This window comes from Dermacentor variabilis, chromosome 1 (assembly GCF_050947875.1).
Source record: "Dermacentor variabilis isolate Ectoservices chromosome 1, ASM5094787v1, whole genome shotgun sequence".
Taxonomy (NCBI): domain Eukaryota; kingdom Metazoa; phylum Arthropoda; class Arachnida; order Ixodida; family Ixodidae; genus Dermacentor; species Dermacentor variabilis.
The window spans coordinates 46,582,354-46,610,188 of record NC_134568.1 but is presented as its reverse complement, the minus strand read 5'-3'; the positions used below and the strand labels follow the sequence as shown (position 1 = coordinate 46,610,188).

The window sequence follows — 27,835 nt, the reverse complement described above, 5'->3', positions numbered from 1 at the left end:
CGCTATAAACGACGATTTCGGGTGTAGTCCACTTCACGCGGCTGAGTATTATCTCTGCTTGCATCGCACGTGGGACCAAGTGGCTGATCACTTGCCCGAAAAAGGAAGTCAAAGATGTCACGCGAAAGTGCGCTATCAGGAAGTCCTTAATTTATTATTGACCAACGATTTGTGTAGCTGAGGCCATTCCTCATTGGCGTGACTTGAAGCCGACGCGTGTATCTTGTCGGACACTGATCCTTTCTCGTGTCGGAGTACAAGGGACAAGAATACAGCGAAAAATAAGACAAGGCCGCTATTAAAGGCTCATATATTGCGGAACGAAAGCAAATGCAAGGCTTAGATAGACACTTCAAAGAAGTGTATATGCGTAATCAACTGCACGCCTGCACCAACGCTAATAACATAAGGCACTGCCTCAGAACATTTAGCAGCGCCTTGCTAAATTGGAAGTCGCGCGTATCGGTAAAATTGACGTCATACGTTTCGGGTACGTGTTCCAAGGAAGGCTGGAAAATATTATTTAATCACAGCGCAGCACAAATTATTGCATGCTTTTCTGAGGCAACGGATCGTTCGCAGTGGTGGTTTTTAGCATCTGTATGATAACCACAGTGATGGAAGCGCTTCTCTGATTCACGCCCGTTTCATTCGTGTCTATCGTAAAAGGAGTAGCAGTCGCGACTCATTCTTTGGCAGCTGTGCTCGCTGTTTCGCAGCCCGATTTGACGCCAAAGAACGGATCAACCTCAAGAACGTGCTATCGCAAACGCACTGCTGGAGGCTACACGTTCTTTGAAAGAGGAATGTGCAGGCGCAGTGATCCGTGAACACGTAAACCGTTAGGACAACGACGAACACAACTACGAGAAAACTAGGATACTACAGACACGCTGAGTGCAGCGCGGAGACCGTGCGTCTATTCCTTCGTACGAATCCATACATAAAATCTCCCTGGCCGGATCGATTGTTGTTTGAGGTTCCCGAGCTGCATGCACTCTTGCTCTTCGATTTCTGCATTCACATCGTGTGCCATCTTTCGTCGCTTCCATTACGTTATGAAAGATGAGCGCCACCGTTGGGACGGATTACACCTACGCGCGCAGTCTATTTTACAAGCACAGGTTGAGAAAAAACAAGACAGTTCAAGAAAGAAATCAAACGTCGGTTACGCAGCAAGACTTTAGGCGCAATTCGCTGTGTTCACTCTGAGCCGGTACTGAATTCTGAGGTTTTACGTGCCGAAACCACGATTTGATTAAGAGGCACGCTGTAGTGGGGGACTCCGGATTGATTTTGACCACCAAGGGATCTTTAACGCGCCCCCAATGCACGTGACACGGGCGCTTTTGCAGTTCGCCCCCCGTCGAAATGCGGCCGCCGCGACCAGGATTCGATCCCGCGACGTCGTGCTCAGCAGCGCAACACCATAGCCGCTAAGCCACCATGGCGCGTGAGCCGCGGCGCTTAACCAAAGCACTTGCAATATTGGCCTGCCTAGACAGGAACATGCAGTTTCGACGAAATATGTTTTACAAATTACAAAAAGACATGAGAAAGATAGCTATTCCATTGATTTAGTCCAGTAACCTGGCAATGTGTACGTAAGCTGCTAAAGCATGTAATAGTCAGCTGTCGACTATAATGACGGGCTGAATATTGAACCGTTAGGTTACTAAATGCAGCTGATGCGCTGATAGTAGTACAAGAAGTTCGTGTCTATCGTTTCACAAGAGTACAGGCAGATTTATTTTCTCAACGAGTACGTATTATATATGTATAGATATCCATCGTAAAATTTGCTTTTCAAATCGTCGGCGTTTGCACAATCAGAAGAGCGAAGCCCGCCAAGTGCCCTCCTTCGTTTCACGGACATGCGGCAGCAACTGCTGGTACTTTTCCTTTTCTCTCTCTCTCTCTCTCTCTCTATCTTCTCGCACTCGGCTCTCAGATAAAAAAGATACCGGCACCTTCGGATGGCATTGGGGCATTGCACGCGGACATTTGCATGTTGCCATCATTTGCATTGTGACGCCAACGCTGGGTCACGCGTGGGAGTGCCTACGTGCTTGCCAAATCAGCGGCGCGGAGTGCCAAATTCGACGTCAGATATCTCGAAGCACGTGCTCGCATACGAGTATTTGCAAGATTTGTCAGTCGCGCAGAATACGATTGCTTTAAAGTTTGCTTTCAAGTCTGCCATTTCAGAGTATGACAGAAAGGTCAGAGAGAGAGAGAGAGAGAGAGAGAGAGAGAGAGATGGAGAAAGAAAATATGAAGAGCTGAAGTATGCAGCGAGGTTAGCCGGAAATGTGTGCGGTTGGCTACGTCATGCATTGGACAAAAGGGGAGGAAGGAATACGAAGATGAGAAAAGAGAAGGAGAATGTTCTCTCTAAACACGTGCGTGAAAAATGCCACATGGTCAATAGGAGGCTCATAATTTTAAATATTGCGATAGTTTGCCCGAAAGCGAAGCGTTGAAAGCGATATAGAAAGGCTTAGTTTACAGCGCTCGAGCTCCTTCCACGGTGTTTTAACAATAGCCGGAGGCGGCATGGTGCGACGTATCGCGCGAGACAACTGATCAGATACCAGCCGCGTGGCAATTATAGCGCTGGCGCGGTGAGTAACGTCGGCAGCGGCGTTAAGCAACTTTGCGTGCACCTCCATCGTGCACGAAATGGGACCGCGACGGAAAAACCGTGAGCGTGTCTCAGCACCAAGTGAAAGGGTTTGATGGATTCCGCTTGACGTTCACTTGCTGTCCGTTCAGCTCACACCAGTGTATATGTGCACCACGGTGGCTGCTCTGCGTGGAAGACAGATTATATATATATATATATATATATATATATATAATGTGGATGTCCGGCTAGCGAGTTCTGGTAAAGGGCGCGCAACTTCGGCGTTTATTAACCATATAAGGATATTGTCATTTTCAAATGGCATTCGCAGTCCTGTAACCGGAAGGGTGGTTTCATTTGCTTAGAAACTCATCGATAGCTTTAAATAGCCAGTAAGCGAGGTACAGAAACCGGAACGGGTAGCTGCTTCGTGTGACGTCTGCGATGAGTCGATGATGTCAGATCTTACGATACCTCAATGTAAACACGCAGTACACGTGGTGCTAACGCCCAAAAAGAAAGCGAAGCTGACGATGTCATTTCCAGCTCTTTCGAACTCGATAGCGGTGGTTTCAGCGACGATATATGAGCGCCGAAGGGTCGTAGTTTGCTTTTGACCCGCAACCGCCGCGCGAGGCAGCTGACGTGGTCCAAACTCAACGCATTGCGCTGCGGCAAGACGATGAGAAGCACCGATTATTACGTCTGTCAAAACAATGATTGTCGGCCATCGTCTCGTAGAAAAAGGAGCGAGCTTCGCCGTTTCTGGGCGAAGCGGTTTATACTCTGACGTCACGAACAAAGAGTGGTCAGTGAAATGTCACACATTCGCGAGTATGAGTCGGGAACCCGTAACCAATCTTTAAAATGCATGTTCAGGAAAATTAAATTACTATCGTTTGACACGCATAATAATAGTGGGAAAGAGAACGCATATTGAAGATTTTATTAAGGTGAATGGACATCGAAAAATCACAGGAGTTGCCCTTTGAGGCAAATTCGAAGGCATCGCGAAAATCCGTTCGTTTTATTAGAAGTTCGTCCTAACAGTATTGACTTATAAATATAAAAAGATATACTATTCCCGGTAAACTCAAGTATTCACGGCTCAAAATAATTAGCGAAACATCTTTAGAGCCAATAAAGGCAGATAAAGAAAGATACGTTTATTGCATTTGCATGGTACAAAGTATACCGAGTAATTTTTGCTTGCCGGCACTTTGTAAAACCTGTGCGCTGTCGCAAATGCTGACATTTCACCTAACTTGCTCGAAAATCCTTTATGCTTTCAGGTTGTGGAAAAAAACGCATAAAAGTATTCAGGCTCTAATCGTCTGTTCATATTTGAACCCCGCTGGTTCTTAATTGTGGCTTATGGGCAGCGACGTCACCATCATTACCGTGGTAATTATTCATGAGGTCCACGGGAGGCCTCTGCGGACTGCAGAAGCCCCTCGAGGACCTCATGAATTATTGTTTCTGTGGTGTCAGCCCTGCACGTTTCCGCGTCATCGTCGACGCTGGCGGAGCTTTTTCTTCTTTTTTTTTTTTTTTGTCCACCGAAACACCATTTGCTTGCTTCTCGTGTAGCTATCAGGAGTCGCCTCCTCCAAGTCTACCCGATACGTGCCTCCCGCTGAGCCGTGCTGCAGGCGTCAGTGGCAGCTGCGGAAGTTTGGCGTAATTGAAGTTGCGATTTCTGGGGTTTTCTTCCTTTCTTTTTTCTTGCATTGGATCCATGGGAAATAATGCGTCCCACGTTGTTCCTCATTCCGAAAATTCGGACATGTCAGGTGAAAAAAAAAAGAAAGAAAAAAAAATAAACGGAGGAAATAGCGATTACTTGTCGGCACTGTAAGAGAAAACCAAGCGCTATTTGCGATTAGCCGATACAGAGGACAAGACAGTGGCGGTTGTTGTCGCCGCACTTGTGAATTGCTAGTTATGAGAAAATCTTGCACGCCTCGTGCCCCCTTTCTTTACCATTGGATAAGCCGCTCTGCTTTTGACCTGCACGGGGTCGCAGGCTCAATGGCCGGCCTCTGAGACGTGACTTGACGGTATACAAATGGTGTGTGCAAAATAATTAAATAAATAAATAAACGGTTTCGAAGCGAGCAACACGGAGTTTTGGAAATCAGGGACCGAATTCAGATATATCTTTGTTCTCAAGAGCTGTACCATTGGTTGACCGCCTTCGCTAACAACGTGACCAACGTCCCGATAGCCTGGCACCCGTTCTCACGAACAGGTCTATATAGTGCGAGAGCGTTTTTGTGAATACGGGCCCAGTTCGGAGGGAGTTCACTGGAAACGGAATTGACGTCAGCTTGCAAGACTCCATATGCAAAATTGAGATCGCACGTGAAAACAAAAGTAGGAAAGCAATCGCAAATACGAAAAAAAGAACTTGTGAAAATGTACGGCAATCGAAAAAGCATTGACAAAGGTTTAATAAACGTCCGTGAGCCACTCTTCGAGTTTTCACACTCGCCACTCGCCACCCTTATTCATTGCCGCGAGCTTGCTTCGTTACCTACAGCTATGCGCCACAGTATACTGTTCGAGACACTATCCCACGGTGTCTGATACTTTCCAGACAAAACTCACCGGGCAGTCACACGAAGGGCCTGGTTTCTTGCCAGTGAGTCCATGAAAAAGGAAAGTTGGCACGCGCGCTCAAGCAGATCGTCGATCAGAGCAGCCGGTTCGCTCTACAAAAAGACGCCAGAACTTGGCGACGGTATCCGAGAATCCGGAGCACGCGCTCTGCATATGCAAGCACTCGATTGCGCCTCGCCTCGACACCCTCCTCCGCGTGGCCGCGAGCAATCTCTCCTCGTCAAGCGCGACAGCCATGAGTCACATACTAACCAGTGGCGATCAGTCTATGCGCGGTATTCTTTCATAATAGTGGAGGATCAGTTTTACGATCTATACCATTGTGGGAATAAACGGGGGAGACCTGTCTGTTAGAGCCCGCAAGTCGTACCGAAGCTGGCAAGTGTTCGCTGCTCGCGGACCGCTTTGGTGCAGACGGCGCTTTCCAACAGCTGCGCTGTCCCGTTTGCGGTATACAGACACCAAACGCTTGCGTCACAGCTGCAATGTCCCCTTCCCACATAGGCTACTAAGTTATAACAAATTGTTTCCGTCGACAGACAGAAGCAACTGTTTCCGCGTTAGTTAAATGGCGCTCAACGAGCAATGGACAGGGAATATACCTAAATATAAATGCATACCCACAACTGGAAACTAAGAGTCGTTTCAGCCTCTGCGCATAACGACAGAAAATTATGGACAGCGCCAGCTGCATACTCGCTCTACCCCCAAAAGAACACGTTATCTGTAATGTGGACAGGTTACGGCAATACAGGGGCCATATTCTGCGAAGCTTTTCTCGTTCCTAAGTGCTTTTTTCCATTGACCGGTCGTCTTCGCTTATTATATGCCCAGCATCACGATAGGACGCATGCCGTATACACTTACTAACAGTTCTAGCTTAAGAACTTTCTTTCTGAATATCGGTCCAAATTATTACTGCAAGTTAGCTTTCCAGAAAGACGCTCACAATCACTCTTCGCAACCTCTACTTTATTAAATAGACCAGACGAACCATGAGAATAAGACAGAAAGGCGGCATCAAGATCGGTCTCACAGCGAAGCAGGTGGGCTGCACGAGCCTGAGACCGTATTCACGAAAAACTATTACGCTATAATCGTTAGTAAAAACAAATTCCAGACAATACTGATGCTGGACATGTTATTAGCGAAGGGGGCTAACCCCTTCAACGAGGACTTAACGAACGGAAAGGTTTGTGAACTCGACCTCCGATCGTTCGCGCCGTCTGCTCCTCTCCCTATCGTGGGAGATCGTTCCGCTCTTTCTGCATTGCCTCCGTATGCACGATAACCAACCAAAACCAAGTCGTGAATTTTTTTATTATTTACTTGTCTTTCGCACTCTCGTCTGAATAAAGCCTGCACATTCTACTAGCTGTTAAGCTGAGCCAAATAAGCGAAAGAAGGAAACGTTATCGGGCGAGTTGGTACTTTGATGGCATAGTAGATCTGGCACGAAATTATACAGCCACAACAAACTCGAGAGGCGTTTGCTTCGTTGTCACGTTATATATATGGCCTCTCAGAGTTCTTGGGCTATTACTGATCCTTCTTACCAGTTCTATAGCTTTAGCAAGATTGTTTCAATAGTAAATACTACCTATTTATAGCCAATTTAGCGACAGTGAACTTTCGTTGCAGTCGGCATTGCTCACCCTCTTTACCTGTACCAAAAATCACGCAGGCGTCCTGTACGGTGGGCTGGCCCACTGGTTCAACGAACAGAAGCTGCTGTTCGCGGCCGCCGTCATCATTTCATCGACGCTGTTTGCGAGCTACTTCATCGTCGACATCACAGTTCTGACGGTTGTCCTTGGTGTGATCCACGGTAAGAATAGCACGTACGTCGCGTCTCGGGGGTTTGCCGAGTCGTAATATTTCGCGCTGTCTGTAGACCCCATTCACAGCGATCCCGTGGGCGCCGCCATATTTGATCACGTGGTGACGCGTCAATGATCTGCCTCGGCTGCCTCCGTGTTTGCAATGGGTGTGTAGCGGCGCGACTGGCGCCTCCAAAGCGGGCGAAGAAGAATAAGGGCTCGAGTGCAGGTAGCGCGAGAATAGAACACGCTAGCGCGCTCGACATGAGCGGATTGCAGCGTCGGCCTCTCTCGAGATGCCGCTGCACCATGGCACAGAGAGGCCGACACTGCAATCCCCTTATGTCGAGCGCGCTAGCGTGTTCTATTCTCGCGCTACCTGCTTCGCCGGCTCAGCAAACCTCCGTTTTGGCGGATATAGTAGACGGTGATTGGGTGGACGACACGAAGTTTTGGCCACAGCTTCAAAGGACATGTAAGGCTTCCAGAGTTCATTACGCCTTGTCCAAACGGTACTAGGAGTGTATAGGGGGCTCTTACGGGAAGTGGGGCTACAGAAATGCATTTCAAGCTATCCAAACTTTCCGCTTCTGAAATAAATCAGGATCAGTGACTTTTCCTCGTTCTTTATTTGCCAATCACTATGAAGCACGGCTTGCCATGCTTCTGACTCAGTAACATTCCTCGGTGCTGTCAGTGATTGTTTATTTTTCTTCCTAATCACTCGCGGGTGTGCTCAGTTGCGGTAGATTCGTTTTTGCTGCGCACAAGGGTAGTAATTGGAATGTAGATGTCCTGCACTACGTAATCATCATCATCATAATCATCAGCCTGTTTTATGTCCACTGCAGGACGAAGGCCTCTCCCTGCGATTTCCAATTACCCCTGTCCTGCGCCAACCGACACCAACTAGCGCCCGCGAATTTCCTAATTTCATCGCTCCCCCTAGTCTTCTGCCGTCCTCGACTGCGTTTCTCTTCTCTCGGTACCCATTCCGTAACCATAATGGTCTAACCGGCGCATTACATGACCTGCCCAGCTCCATTTTTTTTCACTTGATGTCAATTAGAATATTGTCTATACCCGTTTGTTCTCTGATACAAACCGCTCTCTTTCGGTCTCTTAACGTTATGCCTAGCAATCTTCGTTCCATCGCTCTTTGCGCCGTCCCAAACTTGTTTTCGAGCTTCTTTGTCAATCTCCAAGTCTCTGCCCCATATGTCAGCACGGGTAAATTGCACTGATTGTACACCTTTCTTTTCAATGATAATGAATGATACGCTTCCAGTCAGGAGCTGACAATGTCTGCCGTATGCGATCCAACCCAGTTGTATTCTTCTTTATATGAATTTCCTTCTCATGATCAGCGTTCCCTGTGATTAGTTGACCTAGGTAAACGTACTCCTTCACAGACTCTATAGGCTGACTGGCGATCCTGAATTCTTGTTCCCTTGCCCAATCTATTCATCATTATCTTTGTCTTCTGCATATTAATCTTCCAACCCCACTCTTACACTCTCTCTGTTAATGTCCTCAATCATTTGTTGTAACTCGTCTGCAATGTTGCTGAATAGAACAATGTCATCGGCAAACCGAAGGTTGCTGAGGTATTCGCCGTTGATCCTTACTCCTAAGCCTTCCCACTTTAATAGCTTGAATACTTCTTCCAAGCACGCAGTGAATAGCATTGGAGAGATTGTGTCTCGTTGTCTGACCCCTTTCTTTACAGGTATATTCCTACTTTTCTTGTGTAGAATTAAGGTAGCTGTTGAATCTCCAGATATTTCCCAAGATATTTACGCAAGCGGTCTGTACTCCTTGATTACGTAATGCCGCTATGACTGCTGGTATCTCTACTGAATTAAATGCTTTTTCGTAATCTATGAAAGCCATATAGAGAGGCTGATTGTACTCTGCGGATTTCTCGATTACCTGATTAATGACATGGATGTGATCCATTGTAGAGTATCCCTTCCTGAAGCCAGCCTGTTTCCTTGGTTGACTCAAGTCCAGTGCTGTCGTCACTCTATTGGAGATTATTTTGGTAAATGTTTTTGTAATACTGGGAGTAAGCTATTGGGCCTATAATTTTTCAATTCTTTAACGTCTCCCTTTTTGTGGATTAGAATAATGTTTGTATTCCAGTTTTCTGGGACCCTTGCAGTCGATAGACACTTCGTATTTTGAGCCGCCAGTTTTCTAAGCATTTGGTCACCTCCATCTTTGATTAAATCGACTGTTATTCCATCTTCTCATGCCGCGCATTCTCGTTTCATGTCTTGCAAACTCCTTTTGACCTCATCGCTAGTTATAGGAGGAGTTTCTTTATGCTGTTCATTACTGTTTCTAATGGAGGTATCCTGACTCCTCTGGGCACTGTTTGCAGTCTGTTGTTTGCAGCAAAAGTGTATTATCACTAATCACTCGCTTACTCTGGATCGTCAGGAAACGTTCAGCTTCGAACATTCGTGTGGTGTTGGTGTAGACCATCACCCATGCTTCAGGGCATTGATACAAGTGCGCGCCCTTTAGCTTATTCTTGATACGTTGGCGATAAAGTGGGCGCAAGTTTGCGTGTAGGTTACGGTGTGTGTGTGTAGATAAGGTTCGAGAAGCTTAATTACTGTGCCAGGAAGCGACGCTACTCTCTTTGTAACTGTGTAACGAGCGGTACTCACTCTTGCCGACATTCCGAGGCGGAAGCCTTTCTTTTTTTTTAAGGTTAGCGATACAACGCTGGCGTATGAGTCAATTTGTTTTTACCTTCGAGGAAAGCCGTACATATCGAAGTGCCGGCAACGCGTGCAACTGTATCAGCATTCCGTGAACATGGCCCCACATATTCATTCCGTTTCTTAATATGCCAGTCACTACTCTTTGTAGCCACATTCAGAAGCATGAATGATGCAGAGTGCGTTAGCGAACACCGAGTCGTATTTCCGACGGCTCATCGCACAGTACATATAGCAGGACAGAAGCGGTAATGGTTTCGTGTTCATGCGCTTTCGCGCAGGCAACGCCTTGCGTGCCGCCGAAAGCGCCATCTCGTTCCTCTAGAGCAAACTGCTCCGCTAAAGGGGTCGTAATAATCACCGCCATTGTAACATAGAAAACACAGTCGCAATATCCGGGAACGACCACTCGGCGGAACAAAATATTCTTACAAAACACGGCATCTGTATCAAAAGATGTCGCAAGTACGGAATATTTCGACATGCCCATTTAGCGGGGATATCTAGTGCGTTTGCAATCACTTAAAGTGGATCGCGAGGAGTGGAAAATGAAAGGAACAGCTGCACTGTAAACCACTATGCACCCTTAAGGTTATTTCGAGCACAAAAACAAAAACAACCGTTTCGATTTACATAATGTTAAAAAATGTGGCGTAAGGGCGTTGTGATTACCAAAACAACCTTTTCGTTTGCGCATTAGCCTAGCATTGTAAACCCAACGCACCCTATTAGTGCTAAGGGTATTACGGGCTGTCAAGACACCTGCTTTTTGTACATGTCCTGACTGTTCTGATTACTGAAACTCGCTACTCGAAAGGCATTCAATACAGTGCCATTTTATAGTAACAGGTCTGTATGGTTTTTGAGGTGCGTTTAGCTGACTATATCTAAATAAGCATTCTGTCGAGATTTATTGTTTAATCAAGCAGAACAAAGATGCATCCACTAGCACTGCATTGTAGGTCAAAACACGATAAGTCTACAGCCTAAGCCGTTATTAGGTACTATCACACTCAGTATAAGGTCCATCGCGAAAACGCGTGGCAAAGCGGTCGTGCGTTGTAGTTCATACTGAGCGCAATAGTACATTTGTAGGCAGAGCGGGCAGTGTTAATTTGTATGCGCATGTGCGATGCGTATGTGTGCTCTGTGTTAGGGTTGCTCTGTTGTTTGTGTAGGATTTGTTCCAATGTCAAAGCGACTGAATGCTGTGTTGTGGCCATCGCGGTACCATAATGTGAGGAACAGAACTGAGGAACAAAACTGAAAAAACTATGCTTATTTATTTTTTTTCTAGCGGTTTCCAGAAATATGTATCAGTCCATGCGGTAACTGCTTTGTTTTAGTGGTTCTAAGTCCTTCTAGGTGGCGCTGCCTAATGATTATTCGTTCAGAGACGTTTAAAGTATGAGTAGGAAAATAGCAGGGAAGATAATTTGAACTGAATTCTCGGGTTTTACGAGCCAAAACCGCGATTTGATTATGAGGCACGCCGTATAGTGGGGGTCTCCGGCTGAATTTTGACAACCTAGGGACCTTTAACGTGCCCCCAATGCATGGAACACGGTCTTTCTTGCATTTCGCCTCTATCGAAATGCGGCCGCCGCGGCCGGTATTCTATCCCGCTACCTCGTGTTTAGCAGCGCAACACCATAGCCGCTAAGCCACTGCGGCGGGTTGCAGGGAAGATAGTGATAGGACAAGGTCCGTTATAGGCATAGGTAGCGGTACATGGTAAATACAGAAGTTTGAAGAAAAACAGATTAAGGAAATGTATACAAAATGCTAGAATGAAAAACATGTATAGCACACTTGATTAACTCAAGCAAGCTATGTGACGGTTTGTCACCGTCCCGTTTTAAAAGGGATGCCAATAAATAATAACAATAATCGGAATAGCAAGGTGCCGTAATGAATAGCACCTGCCTGGATGACTTGCACCCTTCAGTGAAGAGGGTGTTATAGCAACTCAAAGCATCGATTACAAAGACGGCGCCGAATAAAACAACACACGAAGAAGGGGGACATGAGACCTCCTTCTTCGTGTAATGTTTTATTCGGCGCCGTCTTTGTAATCATGCTTAACCAACTAGCCCGCCAACACATGCTCAGTCAAAGCATCGATTATGTTCGTGTTTTGGTTTGTGGAAATGCCTTCTATTTTTCAGGGGTGTAAGGGTGTTAGTTATAAACGCAGTAAAACATCCGGAAGGGGCTAAATTGCTTTACAGTGCTATAGTGTTTCAGAGCTCCTTTCTCTTTCCAATAAGCGGCTGCATCAGTCGGTATGCTAGACGTGCTCCACACGATTCCTGTTTGGAGTCATTCATGGAATGCCAGCTAACGTGTGGCAAGTTTTAAAAAAGCTAAACAGAAGAAAAGCCTCCTACGCAGATGAACGCCCACTGTACGTAGTTACCGCTCACGTGAATGAGCCAGTATACTTTGTATTCTGCCTAATTAGCTAAATATTCTAGTTTATTTAAATTGTTTAATTGAATATAAACTGCTTTTTTTAAATAATGGGGCCCTATTTGCAAGGCACATGCTGAAGTTGTTCGAAATAAGCACAAGCGTCGGTCAATAGTCAGAGCGAACATACTTAGCGAAGGCAGCCGGCCGTTGGGAAACAGTACGAAAGAAAACTTTCTGGATTCGACAACCCGACCGACTAATCCCCGCGGCACACGCGCGCAGGTCTGGGCGTGGCCGCGGTTGGTGTGGTGGTGGGCGCCCTGCTGTCGCAGTACTTCATCAAGTATCGGGCCACGGCGTTCGCGCTCATGTCGGTCACGCTGAGCCTGACGGGCGTCGTGTTCCCACCCGTGGCGTCCTACTTCGTCACCGAGTACGGCTTTTCCACGTCGCTGCTGCTGCTGGGCGCCCTGTCGCTGCACCTGTTCCTCTGCTGCCTGCCCCTGGCACCGCAGCCATGGCAGCGGGAGCAGGCGCCGCGGCCGCCACCCACTACGCTGACCGGCCACAAAACTCCCGCTGTAAGTACGCGTGCTGACAGGCAGCCGACCTCTGGCTGTTGGCCGCATGCCAGTCTGTAGTCCCGTTGTCGACACTCGTTAACACTCGTTTCGTGCTGGGAGGTGACGGGGCACGAGGGGTGACGGTGCCAGCGGCCAATAAAGCTAGTTAGTGTTGCCTTTAATAGCCAGAAAGGCTTCTTAGTAGTCCTTACTAAGTAACTACTAAGCCACTACGACCTCGTCAGGCCGTGGCCTATTTATTATATTGTGATTGTGACAAAATTGAGATAAACTGTAGTGTTGTTCGTCATGTTGGACTAACAGTTACGTGCGACGTCGTAACACACATATATGCAGGCAGTTGCCTTTAGAAATTTATGCACAAGGCTTTGATTATTTAACCAAATAGATAGGTTCTCCCCGGTACAACATGTGCTCCCTCAAACTTGGGTTATAAATACTCTTGAAGTTGCTCTTTGAGTAAGTGTCGCGTAGCCCTTTGGTCGTTCTGAATGTGTGTTCTTGCCCAATCGTTCATTGCTTGTTGGAGATATGTAATACATTCTTACCCGGAGTAGTGTGCCTTAATGCCCCTGGTGAACATAACTTACACATATACGTATCTTAATTGATGCCCTAATATATAGCGAAAAGACGCCGCTCTCTTTTTTTCGTATATATTTATTACTCTACTTTGCCATGATTTTACACCATCGACTTCATATAACAATGCAAGCGGCACTTATAAATCGAATAGGCCCCATTGTATTGCTAGTAATTATATTTCAGTTACATTAGTAACTGCACATACCGAGGTAGTATTTAGTTTACTAAGTTAGTGCATTTTTTCTAGCATCAGCAGGTAGTGAAAAGTACTAACCATCATATTACTAGCTGCACTTACTAAGAAGGTAGCGCTTTCTGAGACAAGTAACGTGTTGGGATTTAGTTAATGTCGAATACCGGCCACGGCGGCCGCATTTCGATGGGGGCGAAATGCGAAAACACCCGTGTACTTAGATTTAGGTGCACATTAAAGAACCCGAGGTGGTCCAAATTTCTGGTGTCCCCCACTACGGCGTGCCTCGTAATCAGAAAGTGGTTTTGGCACGTAAAACCCCATAATTTAATTTTAATTTAGTTAATGAATATGACGACTTTTTTTTTTTAGAGTGTAAAACACGAGCGTCACTCTTCTACTCAATCAAGTACGGGCGGCTAGACACGGCCATGCGAGGCCTGGTATACATGTATAACGTAACAATTTCGCTTCAATTCGGGGACCGTATTTGCAAAAGAAAAAGGCTCTTACGCTAAAAGTGTTCGTAAGAGAAGTTGTCAGTCAAATTGGATGCCGCAAGTAATGTTAACGAAGGCGGACGGCCAATGGCAAGCAGCACTTAGGAAAGAAAAGCTTCGCGAATTCGGCCCCTGTTCTTATTTCGAGCTTCTGCGGTCGTTTGAGCAGCACTCCGCTTGCGCGCTATCACCAGGATCGGCTGGTTGTGTGTGGTCGATGATAACAAGCGAATAGAATAGAGTAAAATGAATTCTCACACTATACCGATCCTGGGAAGGGCCGGAATTCGGCTTTGTTAGTACGACACATTGCGAGTGAAGCGACAAAATTACACGGACTGCCAGGGAGTGCACGACGCATGCGCTAACTCCGTCCAATGGTTTTATTTGAAAGAGGCCGCTTGTATATATATGCGCGTACAAATGACGCGCAGGACGCTTAGGTGCCATGCGCACACTTATTAACATTCAAGAAACAATACCTCTTTTTGTGACAGTGCCAGGGAAGGGATGCTCGCACGCTGAGAACCAAGACTATTAATTTTTTGCTCATTTAGCTATGAGCCTAGTGGGAGAGTCTTTATTATTTTTTTTCGATACGGCGCCACTCTGAAAGAGTCGTCAACGCCCACACGTACTGCTATGCAAGGTCAGCCACATTTCATGACCACTTTTTTTTTAAGTTGTCGTTAGGCCTCTGAGCCTCTCGGTGTAGTTCTTGCGCTTTACTTGGAGCTCTGGTTATAAAAAAGGGGACTATGTCTTTTACGGCACCGAAGTCGAACAGCGACTTTTGCGGCACATGGTGCGTCACGTTAATCGAGTAAGGTATTCTTGAATACCGGGAAAACTTTGAAAAGAAGGACACCGACGCGAGCGACGTGTTCAGCATCTTGAGCTCTGGCTCAAGATGGTGTTTGCCTATGGGGCATGTGCGCTTCGCGAACAGGCACTAATATTGGTCGCTCTGCGGTAGTCGAAAACCACACGGCAGCCGCTCCCACAGCCTGGTTTGTGGTGTGGACAGGTTTATATCTACATTTTCTTTAGGTGATTGGACATGCTTGGGAAACGGCGATTTGAGAAACGTGATAACTCACTTCAGAAACACGCCACCTGGAAGAAATGAAAGGGCGGGAGGGAACGGGGGCTAAGCTATTGTGTAGACTAACGGCACTGCGGTAATCGCTGCAATTTCAGAAATCGAATATCTTCGGCGACCATTTGCAGACGTGATTTTCACCCTTGTGTCTCCACACATCCTAAGGAAATTTGCAACCTTAAGGGTGTTTTCTTGTGCCCATAATTCACCCCCTTCGACTCCTAGAAAATGATGTTTGAGTGAACTAAACTAATACACCCCAAAAAATGGGTAATATTTTCGAATTGCATCATTTCCCCATAATGAGTGCTTTGCTGAAATACACACTTGGTTTTCTTTTTACAGCGAAATCCCTTATTCTATCGCGACCTTGGTTCTTTAGGGTGTCCACCGTAGTAGTCCCGAAATACTTTCCGAGACGTTTATATAAAAAAATAAAATGAAGAAAAAAGCCGCGCAGCAGAGATTAGAACTGCGGTACTGTAGGTTGCCAGTCGGAAGTGTAACCTATCGGCTACTCTTTCTTTTTTTTCGTTATTGCCTGTACAACTTCAGTGTAACACATAAAGAAAGCCACTATAATGAAGATATCAGTATCGGCTACTCCGCCGATGCTTCTGCAGCGAATAATAATGCTCCTAAAAAGCGCGGTGATGCCTCTAGCTGCATGATGGACTGACTGATACACTTTGTTGAACTCGTCATTCTATGATTGGAGGTCTATCCAACCGATACTGCCTCCGATACTGCATGGAACAGTGAAAGAAAAGACTTGCTGTGCATAATATTACACCACCACCGATGCTCCACAAGAAATAATATGCGCCTGACGAACTATGATTGACTGCACGCTATCATTCGCTGACGCTTGGCAGCTGATTATAGAACATCGTGCTGAAACAACCTAAACGAAGCCATTGGCAAAAATGGGAAAGGTAGGATAGAAAATAAAATCTATCTATCTATCTATCTATCTATCTATCTATCTATCTATCTATCTATCTATCTATCTATCTATCTATCTATCTATCTATCTATCTATCTATCTATCTATCTATCTATCTATCTATCTATCTATCTATCTATCTATCTATCTATCTATCTATCTATCTATCTATCTATCTATCTATCTATCTATCTATCTATCTATCTATCTATCTATCTATCTATCTATCTCATTCTTTTCCTCTTAAACACTGGAGACTTCCACTGACTCCTGTAGTTCAAATTGCGCAACCTTTCTGACCCTAGATTCTGCCGAAAAAAACGTACCGGCGCATGCATATTGGTGGATAGACGCGTACAACCATTGCCTGCACGGTACCTTCAGTTCATTTTCTACATGTGTCATTAGGCACTTGTGGAAAGTGTCCATTTTAGCGCTTGTTTTCAATCTGCGAGAGCTATTGATGCTGCTTGTCAATTTCCAGAATTTCTGTCCTCATTTAGTGCGGTTACAGATTGCACACTCTTTACGTAGAACGTCTGAAACAGCCAAGGCCGATGGGCCTTTTCTGTTGCTTCGAAGTGATTTCGACAACGTGTACAATGATGCCTCCGTAATTTTACGCTCATAATGGGGCACTTTTTCACATCGCTTTTGACACGGACAGCTAAGGGTGTGTGAAAACAGTGCGCCTTTTCTTATTGAGCACGAAATGCGTCACCGTGTCACGGCAGTAGTTTCTGTTTGGGACTCTCAGTGAGAATAAAAACGAAAGTCACTAGAACTACAACGCACAGCAAACTAAACTGCTTGTCGTCGTCAATGAGGTTTAAAACCAAGCCACAGTGTCCAGTCGCTGCTGAGAACGCTGGATGCGCAAACCACTAAGTTTTTTCTTCCTTTTGGGTTATCTATTACTGTGGAAGTAGTGGTAACTATGAAAAACATTTATAATAAGCGCTAGCCAATGCTCTCACATTTCATTTTAATTACGAAACATGTGGCACAGCATGGACAATAGACAAACAGCTGTAAAGAGTAACATCAAAGCTGCGAAGTGGTCAGTGTGAACATATTTTCAGAAAGCTACTTGCACTATAATAGGATACAACTTAGAGAGACAGCAGTTGGAAACCAAGGCACACGGACCGCGTGGGGTTGTGTTACTCCGCCAGCCAATCACAGAAGCAAACAAAATCGTCGTCATGCGATCTTTTCGAAATGGCGTCGTACTTGATACCTCCGGAACGTCTGCTGTTCTCGGAGAGTCTTTTCATCGGCGGAAGCGATGAGGTGTGCAACAGACATGCACTAAGTGTATGGAGTCTGAGCATTTCAATCTTCAATTGAAAAGTCCGCGGTACTGTTCATTTCACTGCCGAGCCCGTTTTACTCATGAAACGTTCCTGCCATATGAAGTGAAACTTGACCATAAATAGTTGCAGCGAAGCAAGCTTTTTATTTCAGTTCAATAAAGAATTGGACTTTCACCGTTCCACTATAATATACGCGTGAAAACGCATAAAATTACACGCCAATAATTTTATTTTTGTGGTTACCGTCTAATTTAGGTAACAGGGAAAGTTTGAAGTACGAACTATTTGCAGGCTTGCGGAGGAACAGTGGCTGGCGGCTATGAGGGCGTGGGCGGGGCTTCACTGAAGACAAGTTGTATCCCACTATACTAGCTTGTATCGCCTTAAATTCTTAGCGTTAACAGCGGTGAGCTATTTGGAGCAGAGCAAGTATTCGAGGGCACTATATACCGTGTGTCCCAGCTAATAGCCAAGCTGCTCAAACAAATAAAAAATTAAAAAGTCACGATGCAAGATACGATTATAAGACCTACGATGTTCAGTCGTCAGAGGTCGGACGACGGAACACCGTAGGTCTTGAACTCGTATCTTCGACCATGTCTTCTTGGCTAACGCTACCTGGGACAACCTATAGATGTCCATTAGTTTCTGGCGTACTCAGAGGTTGACGCTATGCAATATATAAGAGCTCCGATGTAAGCACTTACAACTTGAGCGCCATTTGACTAATGCAGAAGCAGCTGCTTTTGTCTGCCCACAGCATAACTATGTCTTAAAATTTTGGTGCCCTTGTGCTCGGCAATTGTAGCTGCGACGGAAGCGTTCGATGCCTGTACTTCTAACGGCAAATTGCAGCTGCTGAACAGCACCGCCTGCAGATACAAAAAAAAAGGATTTTGGGGGGGGGGGGGGAATAAAAGTTCATTGTCTGTCAAATAAAAGTTCATTGTCTGTCTGTCTGTCTGTAGGGGGGGGGGTCCAGTATTGATAAGCCGTTTAGTTGTATGTGTCTACAAGGCTAACGCTGGCATGGCTAAAGTAAGATCTCGAAGCAGTAGTACGGAGCCGAACTCAGAAAGTTATTCGTTCACAGTCGCCATTCGTCATTGGCCGGCAGCCACGATTGGTAATTTGCAGCTTTTTCGAACAGTTCTAGCGTAAGGACGCCTTTGTGAATACGGGCCCCGTTTTCCATTGCGACCATGTATGCTGGGTTTTTTTCTCTCTCTCCTATTAGGACGAACAAAGCGGAGAGTGCAAAAGCAGGAAACAGAAAGGACCACGTGGGCACAGAGCTGACTATCAACTAAGTGCTTTATTTCCAACAGTGGCATGCATGTAAAGTCATGTATAGGAAAACGCGCACAGAGAAATGAAAACAGACACGAGCTGATCTCTTATTTTTCTAGTTCTTTTGACAATGCCACCAATGCCGTAGCGCCGACGCATATGCGCCTCCACGTGTAACGATTTCAGAGCCTTCGGAAATCTCACGTGCACGCTACCTTTCTTGTTGTTTGATCTTGTTATGTAGAAGTTGGCCAGAAAGGTGGATATATATATATAGATATATATACTTGCGTGCAGCATTCAAAAAACTGCAAGGTGATTGTTTTTCTCCGAACAAAATGGTGTTTTGCTTCATCCTGGATTGACTCACTTACGTAGTACACTAAGCTTCAAACGCACGTCATGACACGTAGAGACGCGTGCATCAGCACCAGCCTTCTACATAATGGATTACGTGTAGTTGACAACTTCTAACCACTTACAGCTTTTGGAGTTTTGTAATTGTTCGATTACTTTTCTTACTCGGTAACGTTCGCTATAATTCAATTACGCTTTCCGGTAACCAATTACACGTAACCAGTTACTTTGTTGACCCGACAAGTTGCAATAGGCGACAAAGGTTTGAGCACTTCAATTTGGTGGGAAGCACAACAGAACACATGCGGTCGTGGCACGCAGCGCTCTGGTGGATGCGAACATTCGGACAAGCAAACGCAGACGCTCAGTATATGTTTCCTCGCCTTCAATAAAGGTTGCGCAGCCTATTGTCGGCACCGCTTTCTGCGTCTCGCGATTGTTCCGCGTTTACGAGCCACATAAAAAAAAGTGCCAGAACGCTCACGTTCAGTTAGCTTAGACTTCGCTTTTTCCATTGTCATCGGATAGTTTTCGGCCTTTGTTCGCCGATTTCTCCGTCCGGTGTTCGTACGTTATGACATCGCCCTTCCGTCCGGAGCGCAGATAGAGCGAGTTTTCAGCGTCGCTGTTGATGGCCTCACAATAAAACGATGGAAGGTGACCGAACAGAAATTGAAAAGCAATTGTTAGGGCAGACAATGTCTTAAAGGCTGCAGAGGAGGCACGAAAAGGGCCAGGCCGGCTCATTCTATTGACTGTATTTGTGGAATGTTAAAAATGCTGCGAGCAAGGTAACGTAAAGGTATTCGACTACTTGTTAGCAGTTGTTCAGCTACTCTCGTGGGGTAGAAATTGTTCACTAATTAATGACACTTTTGAATAGAGTAATTTTAATTGGAATTGGTCGCTTTTTTTTCTGTAACGTGTACAAGTTTGTTTATACAGAATTATTTTTTCTTGTCACGCAGGTGCGGGAAAATACAAATGGTCACATCGCGAAGCAAGAAAACACAAAACAAAATACTCCCAAAAGCACACTTATATTCAAAAAGGTAAGTCAATGCACTCTCCTGTCTTTAGAATGTTGAACCTTTGCCAAAACACTTTGACAGCAATATTTATTTCAACCCGAATGCTACACATCACATGTAGATTTATGATTCTCCCTGTTCTCCCATTAGAATTATTGCAGAACAATGAATCAGCGCAGTCGCAACTCTCTGTCACTATCTAAAGGCAATACTCAATGAAGTTTCGTAATGTACAGATGACAGGTTGTGCTACAGTTATGCTCTTTGCAAGTTTTCACCTATTTGCGCACTCTTTAAAGTCTATATTCTAGTGCATTCTCTTCACTGCCACGGTGGCCTTAAAGCACGGCACATGACCAATTGTTGCACGGCTCAGTTATGGCCGAACCTGCTCAATTGTGCTAGGACCCATGCCTTCCCACTAGCACCTAAGGGCTTTCCCCTCGGGGGTCATACCTTCCCACTAGCACTTAAGGGCTTACCCCACGGGGATCAAGCTTGCGAACAGCTTTCATTAAAGTGCACGCGCGTGGTGACAATTCACAAGCAACGAGTGATGTATGACAACGTGCGTGTTGCTGCTTTCGATGCAGGTGCGGCCATTCCTGCAAGGCATCTTCCCGATATGCTGCACGACTAACGCGTGCGGATGCTTCGCCATCTTCACGTACACACTAACTATAGTGGACTTCGCACATGACTGCGGCTTTCAAGGCTACCAGGCCGCCATGTTGATGACAGCTATGTCTGTGGGCTGGGCGGTGGCCAGCGTGGCACTTGCGCCGGCCGTCGACGCGGGGCTAACCAGCAAGGAGACGGTGGTCTTCACCAGCTTCGTGGTGCAAGGCATCGGCTTCGTGTTTATGGCGGTGCTGGGCGAACACTACGCGTGGCTTGTGACCGGCAGCATTCTGGTCGGCTGGGGTCAGGGCAGCCGAGGCTTTCTGCTGTTCGTGTTCGTGCCTGAGCGCTTCCCCAAGGGACAAATTCCCTTGGCCTTCGCACTCATGAGCCTTTCGTGCACGCTACCCTTCTTCGCGCGGGCGCCCATCATCGGTAAGTCTCTACCATTCTAGTGCACGCTTCTACGGGGAAAAAAACGAAAGACAATCTCATTACAGCGGGCCGCATATGCCAAACCACATACTGATATCCGAGCTCTGAATGGTGGGGTAGTTCTCTTAATTGGGTGATGCCATGCGCTTAGCGAATGACCGCTGTCTTCGTATATACTTCATTTTCGCTTCTTTCAAGCGTCATAAATATGCAAAATTTATTAACCCAGAGCAATGAGTCACTCAGGTGAACGATGAAGGAGGCTCGCATCTGGTAGAGATCTAAGATGGTAGAGCGGCTGCTCCGGAAAGGCGGTGGTCCCGGGTTCGAGTCCCGGACCAAGACGAATTTTTCTTCAACTCTGAGGCTTTTCTTTCGAGGAACCCGTATGGGTTTCCGTTGTAGCAATTGCTACGAACGGGTGGATGTCTGATTTTCCCTTTAGTTATATATATATATATATAAAGGGAAAATCAGACATCCACCCGTGTAGTCTATATATATATATATATATATATATATATATATATATATATATATATATATATATATATATATATATATAGAGAGAGAGAGAGAGAGAGAGAGAGAGAGAGAGAGAGGTGCCGTGACTCGACATGTTACCATTAGCCTTGCTTGAACAAGTGAACTGAGTCCCCCGCCGCTGTGGTTCCGTAGATATTTGCTGCTTTGCTACTGAGCACGAGGTCAAGAACGTTTCGTGCATGAACGCTCTCGTAAACCGACGTTTAGGTGCACGTTAAAAAACCCCATGTGGTCAAAATTAAACTGATGAAATTGACTATAGCATCTCTCATAGCAACCCCGTTGAACGTGTAAGTCTATGTTTTAGGACTGAGTGCGAGTGACATTGATTTACAGATGAATAAACGTTCTGTGTACGTGCCTGGATCACTCCCTTCCGACAGCCCTGCGCGGGCCGCGACTAATGTGTCGTCCGTGAATATGAGAAAAGGCATTCTGAAACCGCGGCTTATTTGCAGCAAACGAAAAGTCTGGAACGCTTCACAGCGCCAGCACAAACTTACGACAGCCTTAATGGTTGTAAACTTAGTCTCACTATGTCCATGCATCATTCTCCAACTTGCCTCATTCTGAACTCACTGTAACACTGAGCGGCTCCGACCTCGCTTCATTTGTAAACGCAAAGTGCCAGAGCACTACCCTTGTTTTGACGGTTTAGCGTGACGTCCTTATGCTTTCAATTTCCCGGAATGAAAAGCAACTATAAGGAACGACTGCGGGCCGCGGACGTACAAAAAACAGCGTCGCATATACCTCGCGCACATCTCCCTGCTCTTGCAGAAGGTACGGCCCGTGGCGAGCCAAGTCTGGTTCGGTGAGTCGGCCGGGGCATCGCTGAGCCCGCAATAACAGCGCACCCCGGCGAAGCCTGCTGTGTTGTACTTTTGCATGCTTATTTGCGAAGTATCGAGTTCGGGAACCCAACGTTTTCATTCACGCAGCTGCATACAGCTGCGTATGTGCGCAGTTTCCTGCTCCTTTCGGTAAGCTGCGTTTCAGTGACGAGCGGTTGCAGTACACTCAGAGAAACGAAAGTTAGTAAAACGGTAGTAATGAGTTGTAATTTACCACCCATCACTACTTTTTTCTTATTGGCTGTTTACTACCTTCGATAATTCAGACTTTCTATAAGCGCTGCCTTTCCTAAGCAGTTACCATGTCACAAAGACGTGTTTGTAAAAAGTATGACCTCGTCTCGCATGTGGTCTGTTATGCTGTGTAGTGGCGATCTTGCTGCGATGTTTAGATAAAATATAGTTTTTATCATAACGTTGTATTAATAGTTATCTTCTGAGTTGTCGTGCACATATAGATAGTCTGTACGTTATACACATATAGGTTCCTGTTTGTTTATCCAAATACATAGAACCAGCGAACCCAGCGGTACAACCTGTGCTCCTAAAGGTTATGGCTATACATACTTATAAAGTCGTTCTTAGAAAGATGTCGCTTACTATATCCAAACCATTGTATTGTGTGATATGTTGCTGTCGTTTAAGCCTTTCTGTGCAGTGCAGAGAGAGAGGGAGAGACACTTACTATGGTAGAAAAGCTGAGAGGTCGGCCTGAATCAAAGTTGCGACCTGGTACTCAGCATTGGGGAAGGAAGACTGTAGTAAAAAGAGAGAGAGGGAGAGATGTGTTGATGATGAGGGTGGCGATGGCGGTGAGTGAACAAGAACAGAAAATTCTCTTCAAAGTCTCAAATCTAAGCGGTTCTCGTGCAAGAATTCGACTAGAGCTTTTACAACATCACGCCCACAAGAATCCGGCCAAGGTCCCAAAGAACCTCTTCAAAGATTACACGCGACTTAATGTTTCTGTCATGACGCTTACAACCCATTATTTTATGAGATTATAAATATCACTAAAATGTGTGGCAGTGCAGTCACCGTTATTTTCCTTCTTTTTTCTCGTATATATGTTTATCCTACACTTCTATAATAGAAGCGACTTAGTTATTTCTTGCCAATGGAAGCGCAGCTTGTAAACAAAACAGGCCCCACTAACTTAATTGGGTAACAAGTGCCTTTACGCCGATGCCTTTACTATCTATGGTTCGTAAACTGACTACCCGTGCGAGTCGTATGTACTACCTTCTTTGGATAGGCTGCAACTACCGGCGCCGTTGCGAACAGCAATCTTAGTTACCTTTGTTACAAGCAGTTACTACCTTTTAGTTAGCAGCTGACGCAACTTCTTTTCTAAGATTGTAGCAGTGTTAGCCTCGGCTTTCCAGTGCGTGTGACCACAACTAACAGAGTCTTCGACGGCACGACTCTCACTTGGAGTTCCGTGTAAAGCATATGCTACAGTTCATTCATGGGGTACTAATTGTAAAGTGGCTTTCAACCATGTTTGTTTCGTGTTTCACGTGTTGAAATATTTCCCAGCATTTCGTGGAGACCGCTATGTAATTAAATTTGATTTGTTTTGTTTATTTAATTAAATTAGGGGGTTTTATGTGCCAGAACCACTTTCTGATTATGAGGCACGCCGTAGTGGAGGACTCCGGAAATTTCCACCGCCTGGGGTTCTTTAACGTGCACCTAAATCTAAGCACACGGGTGTTTTCACATTTCGCCCCCTTTGTTTTGTTTAGCTTTTCTTTTTCTTTTCGGACATTCATTGCTTACCACCGCCGGCGTGAAACATTTTTAATAAAAGAGACCAGCATGGTTACTCACGAATGGGCGAGCATCGCAGGTGCTATAGATCTCACCTACGAAAAAAAAAGTCCTGTTGCGCATTAAAATTCCTGTTGCGGACTACTTTGAATGCGTTGTCACCGCCCATCATCTCTTTTTGTGCGGCATCTTTTGTGTCGCTTCCCAGCTTACTGGCAAATTTGTTTGCAAATGTGTCCTTTCTTCTCTCTCCTTTTGTTCAGAACACCATGCCCACCTGTCACCTTCGCTTAACTACATTTCGCCCAGTTAAGATGGAGCGCTGAAAGAGCAAGGACGCGAGGGGCATATATATAAGGACTACATATGTAGGTTTAACTGATTGTATTATCATATGGAGAGGTTGGAAGCAAACCACTTCCACTGGGCATTATCACACACTGTTCCGAGCGCACCTAAAGGCTCAAGAGTTAATCGACGCGCTTAATGGGGCTAACAGGCGCGCAAGTTTGCGCAGTTGTGCTTCGAACTCGTGTCCGAAATAAGCCAGATACATATTCAGTGCAATAAACGGCCTCTTTTTAAGGCTTGAAACAAGCCACTGTTTGATTATGCATATATGATCTAAAGAAACAAACCGTTCCGTATCATATGAAAAACAGGCGCATAAAGCGCGGAAACGAGATGAATAAAAAGGAAAACTCAAAGGTCGCATATTTAAAAGAAGGCACAAGAACTATCTGCACATGCTCATAGCACGTGGCTCATGGAAAGGTAGCGCCAAGCCGTCAATAATGGACAGCACCAACTCGTCTGTCCTGTGTCCACGACTGATTTTCCGTGAGCATGCGCAGGTAATGTTTCCGTCTGCCGTTTTCACCCCCCCTCCCCCCCTCCCTTTTGAACTACCATTCTCTTGTGTCCGTGTTTTGTCGTTCTAAAGAAAATAAAGGTTGGCCATATAATGCTGTCAATATGCCGCATGCACATCTTCTTCCTTTGATGGGCATAAAGCGAAAGGTCCAACAACGCGTGCACCCAACGCCTTCATCCGATACTCGAATATAGACCACCGGCTCTCCTCTTTCGCAGGTTACGTTCGGGACACGCTGGGCAGCTACTTCATGCTCATGGTAGGCCTGGCCGCCATGCAAGTCGTGCTGGCCGTGTGCTGGGGCGCGCTGGCTCTGCTCAAGTGGAGGCACCGGACGGCGAAGCTGCGCATAGCCCTTGCATTTGCCTGACGCACTTCTGCGAGGTGTCATGTATTGTAGTAGCCGCGACCAGCGTGTTGGATGTTTGGACTGTACCGGAAAGCCATTCCGCGCCGAGGCCTTGCACGGTGTCGTATGGCTCGAGGGCCTCCGACATCGGTAAAGAAGAAAGCGAGAGGATACAAGAGAGAGCAGGAGAAAAGAAAAAAAAACGGGAAAAAAGGATCGCGACGACGAGAGGCTCCAGGTCATGCTACAAAGATTGCATTAAACATTGGTTGCACTCTGGCCGTTCACAAAGCCTCTAAGTCATAAAACTAATGTTTTGCCTTCGACTTGTCCGGACCACTCTGCAACTTGGTTTGTACAGCGATGCGGAGCTACCTCGAGAAAACTTGCCCGATCTGGACGTTTGGCTGCTCCCAGGGCAATCGGAGTACCCACATGATCGGGATTCTGTCTGACCTCGGTCGCGCTCCCAGCTCGAAGGTAAACGTGGCCCATAGTGTTGTGGGCTGGAGCGCGGCGCTCTGTGTGTTAGGCGATTGTGTTAGGTACGCTCGGTTTCGACCTACTGAATGTAAACCGCGCCGCGAGAGCCAGAGCTCGAAAGTGACCGGTCGAATGCACCGAAAAGTATTTGGGTTTTTAGGTAACGTTGCAGTGCATAAGACAAGGACATAAAACACAGAAAATACGACGTCGCCCCAGGTGCGCCCCTGGTATATTGTTATTTTTTTACTTTTTTAGTTGTTTACTTTTGAAGCATCATTACCAACAAAGCCAAAGCTCAACATTCTTGCATTTCCGTTGGAATGGCCCTTGTCGTGAACGGTTCCTTTAGACAAAATTTTAGCACGAAACATCCTCAGTACGTGTAACTTAACGTCATGGTTTCTTTTCTAGGAAAAGTGACGAGTGCGCATAAGAAATAACGCATGCAGCACAAGACGGAAGTTTTGTCACTGCCACGGACAGTTCAGAATTTAAAAGCCAGGTCAGAAAATGTGAAAGCCCATTAAGAATAAAACGCACAACGTTTTACTCTAGGACTATGCAACTATTCAGATGTTACGAGTAACGAACAAGATATCGGGCTGTCCGATTTGCGGGTCTGCGATTATTCGGATGCTCTCCGTGGGGGGTATTTTGCGAGCAGGGGCCGCATTTTGTAAGAATTCTTTTCATTGTTTTTTCCCTTCGTCATTCGTTCGCACGTGTGGTCCCACCCTCACTGGGATCTGCCACTCGGCCGGACGGATGATGAGAAATGAATAAAAATCGGAGAAGATTGCTCACGAAATACGGTCCCACTATTCGAACGTATGTACAAATTGAGAGTTAGGCGTTTCAGCAACAGTACGTGGCGCCTCGAGTCCACGTTGAGAAGTCATTCTTTCGGAAAACTTTTCGCGGGTCGTTTTAGTGCGATATCAATAACACGGACATTCGAGGCGCGTTCGCGCCGCCACCGCCTCGCTGTCCTGCCCGCGCCACCCAACTCGCTGGGTTGACCGAGCTCGCTCTGTCCGCGTGGCCGAGCGCGTACGTAGCCCGAGCGCCGTGTGCTGGAGGACACGTGGTTTACTGCTAGTGCCAGGGCGAGCATGCAAGGGCGAACCGAGAGGGCTCGATGGCGCGATGTGTTTTCGCGCGCCGAGTATTGGTGGTCACGTGACCTGCTGAACCTCGAATGCGTGACAAAGTAGAAATGGGCAAGGTAGCGGCAGCATGGACTTTGGGAAGAGCACGCACGCACCCCCCCCCCCACTCATAGCGCTCCTTATTTTTATGTCCTCCTTATTTAGGGATTTTTATGTCCTCTGCGTGCTTTCTTTCGCCCTTATTCTCGCCGTCTTCCTGTCTCCCCTTATCCTTACCCCTGTGTAAGGCAACGAACAAGGTGTTCTATTCCGATTAACATTCTTCTTTTTTTCTATTTGGTTTAGCTTTTTCACTCTCTCTCTCTCTCTTTATCTCTCTAGCTGCGCTAAAGGTAATCTTGCCACTATATTCGGGAATTCGCTGCGCATATAAAACGAGACCTTTTTTTTTTTTTTTTTTTTTAGAGAGACATAAGCTTCACTGTAAAGCGTATGAGCTATACGAGAAAGCCAAACACAAACTGCAGCGTGGGCTTTCCGAGTGTCAGCGCCTTTACATGGCCGCAACGGCAAGCACAGCGTCGCCCCACACCTTGGTGAAGACTCGCTGCTCACAGGAAGTGAAGATGAGCTAAGAAAACCTGTGAAACCGTTGGCACTGCGAGGAAT

The 27,835-nt window shown here is 46.1% G+C and overlaps 1 protein-coding gene across 4 annotated transcripts in view; it reads left to right on the top strand.

The window, feature by feature from the left end:
- Positions 1-25,850, top strand: part of LOC142577028 (monocarboxylate transporter 13-like) — a 41,646-nt gene extending 15,796 nt beyond the window's left edge. For all 4 annotated transcript variants that reach the window (XM_075687070.1, XM_075687069.1, XM_075687067.1 and 1 more), the window contains 5 exons: positions 6,933-7,076; positions 12,498-12,796; positions 20,057-20,140; positions 20,713-21,175; positions 25,441-25,850. In XM_075687070.1, the coding sequence (XP_075543185.1) occupies positions 6,933-7,076; positions 12,498-12,796; positions 20,057-20,140; positions 20,713-21,175; positions 25,441-25,592 (1,142 nt within the window). In that variant the 3' untranslated portion in view covers positions 25,593-25,850. The remainder of the gene's footprint in view (positions 1-6,932; positions 7,077-12,497; positions 12,797-20,056; positions 20,141-20,712; positions 21,176-25,440) is intronic.
- Positions 25,851-27,835: the final 1,985 nt, after the last annotated feature.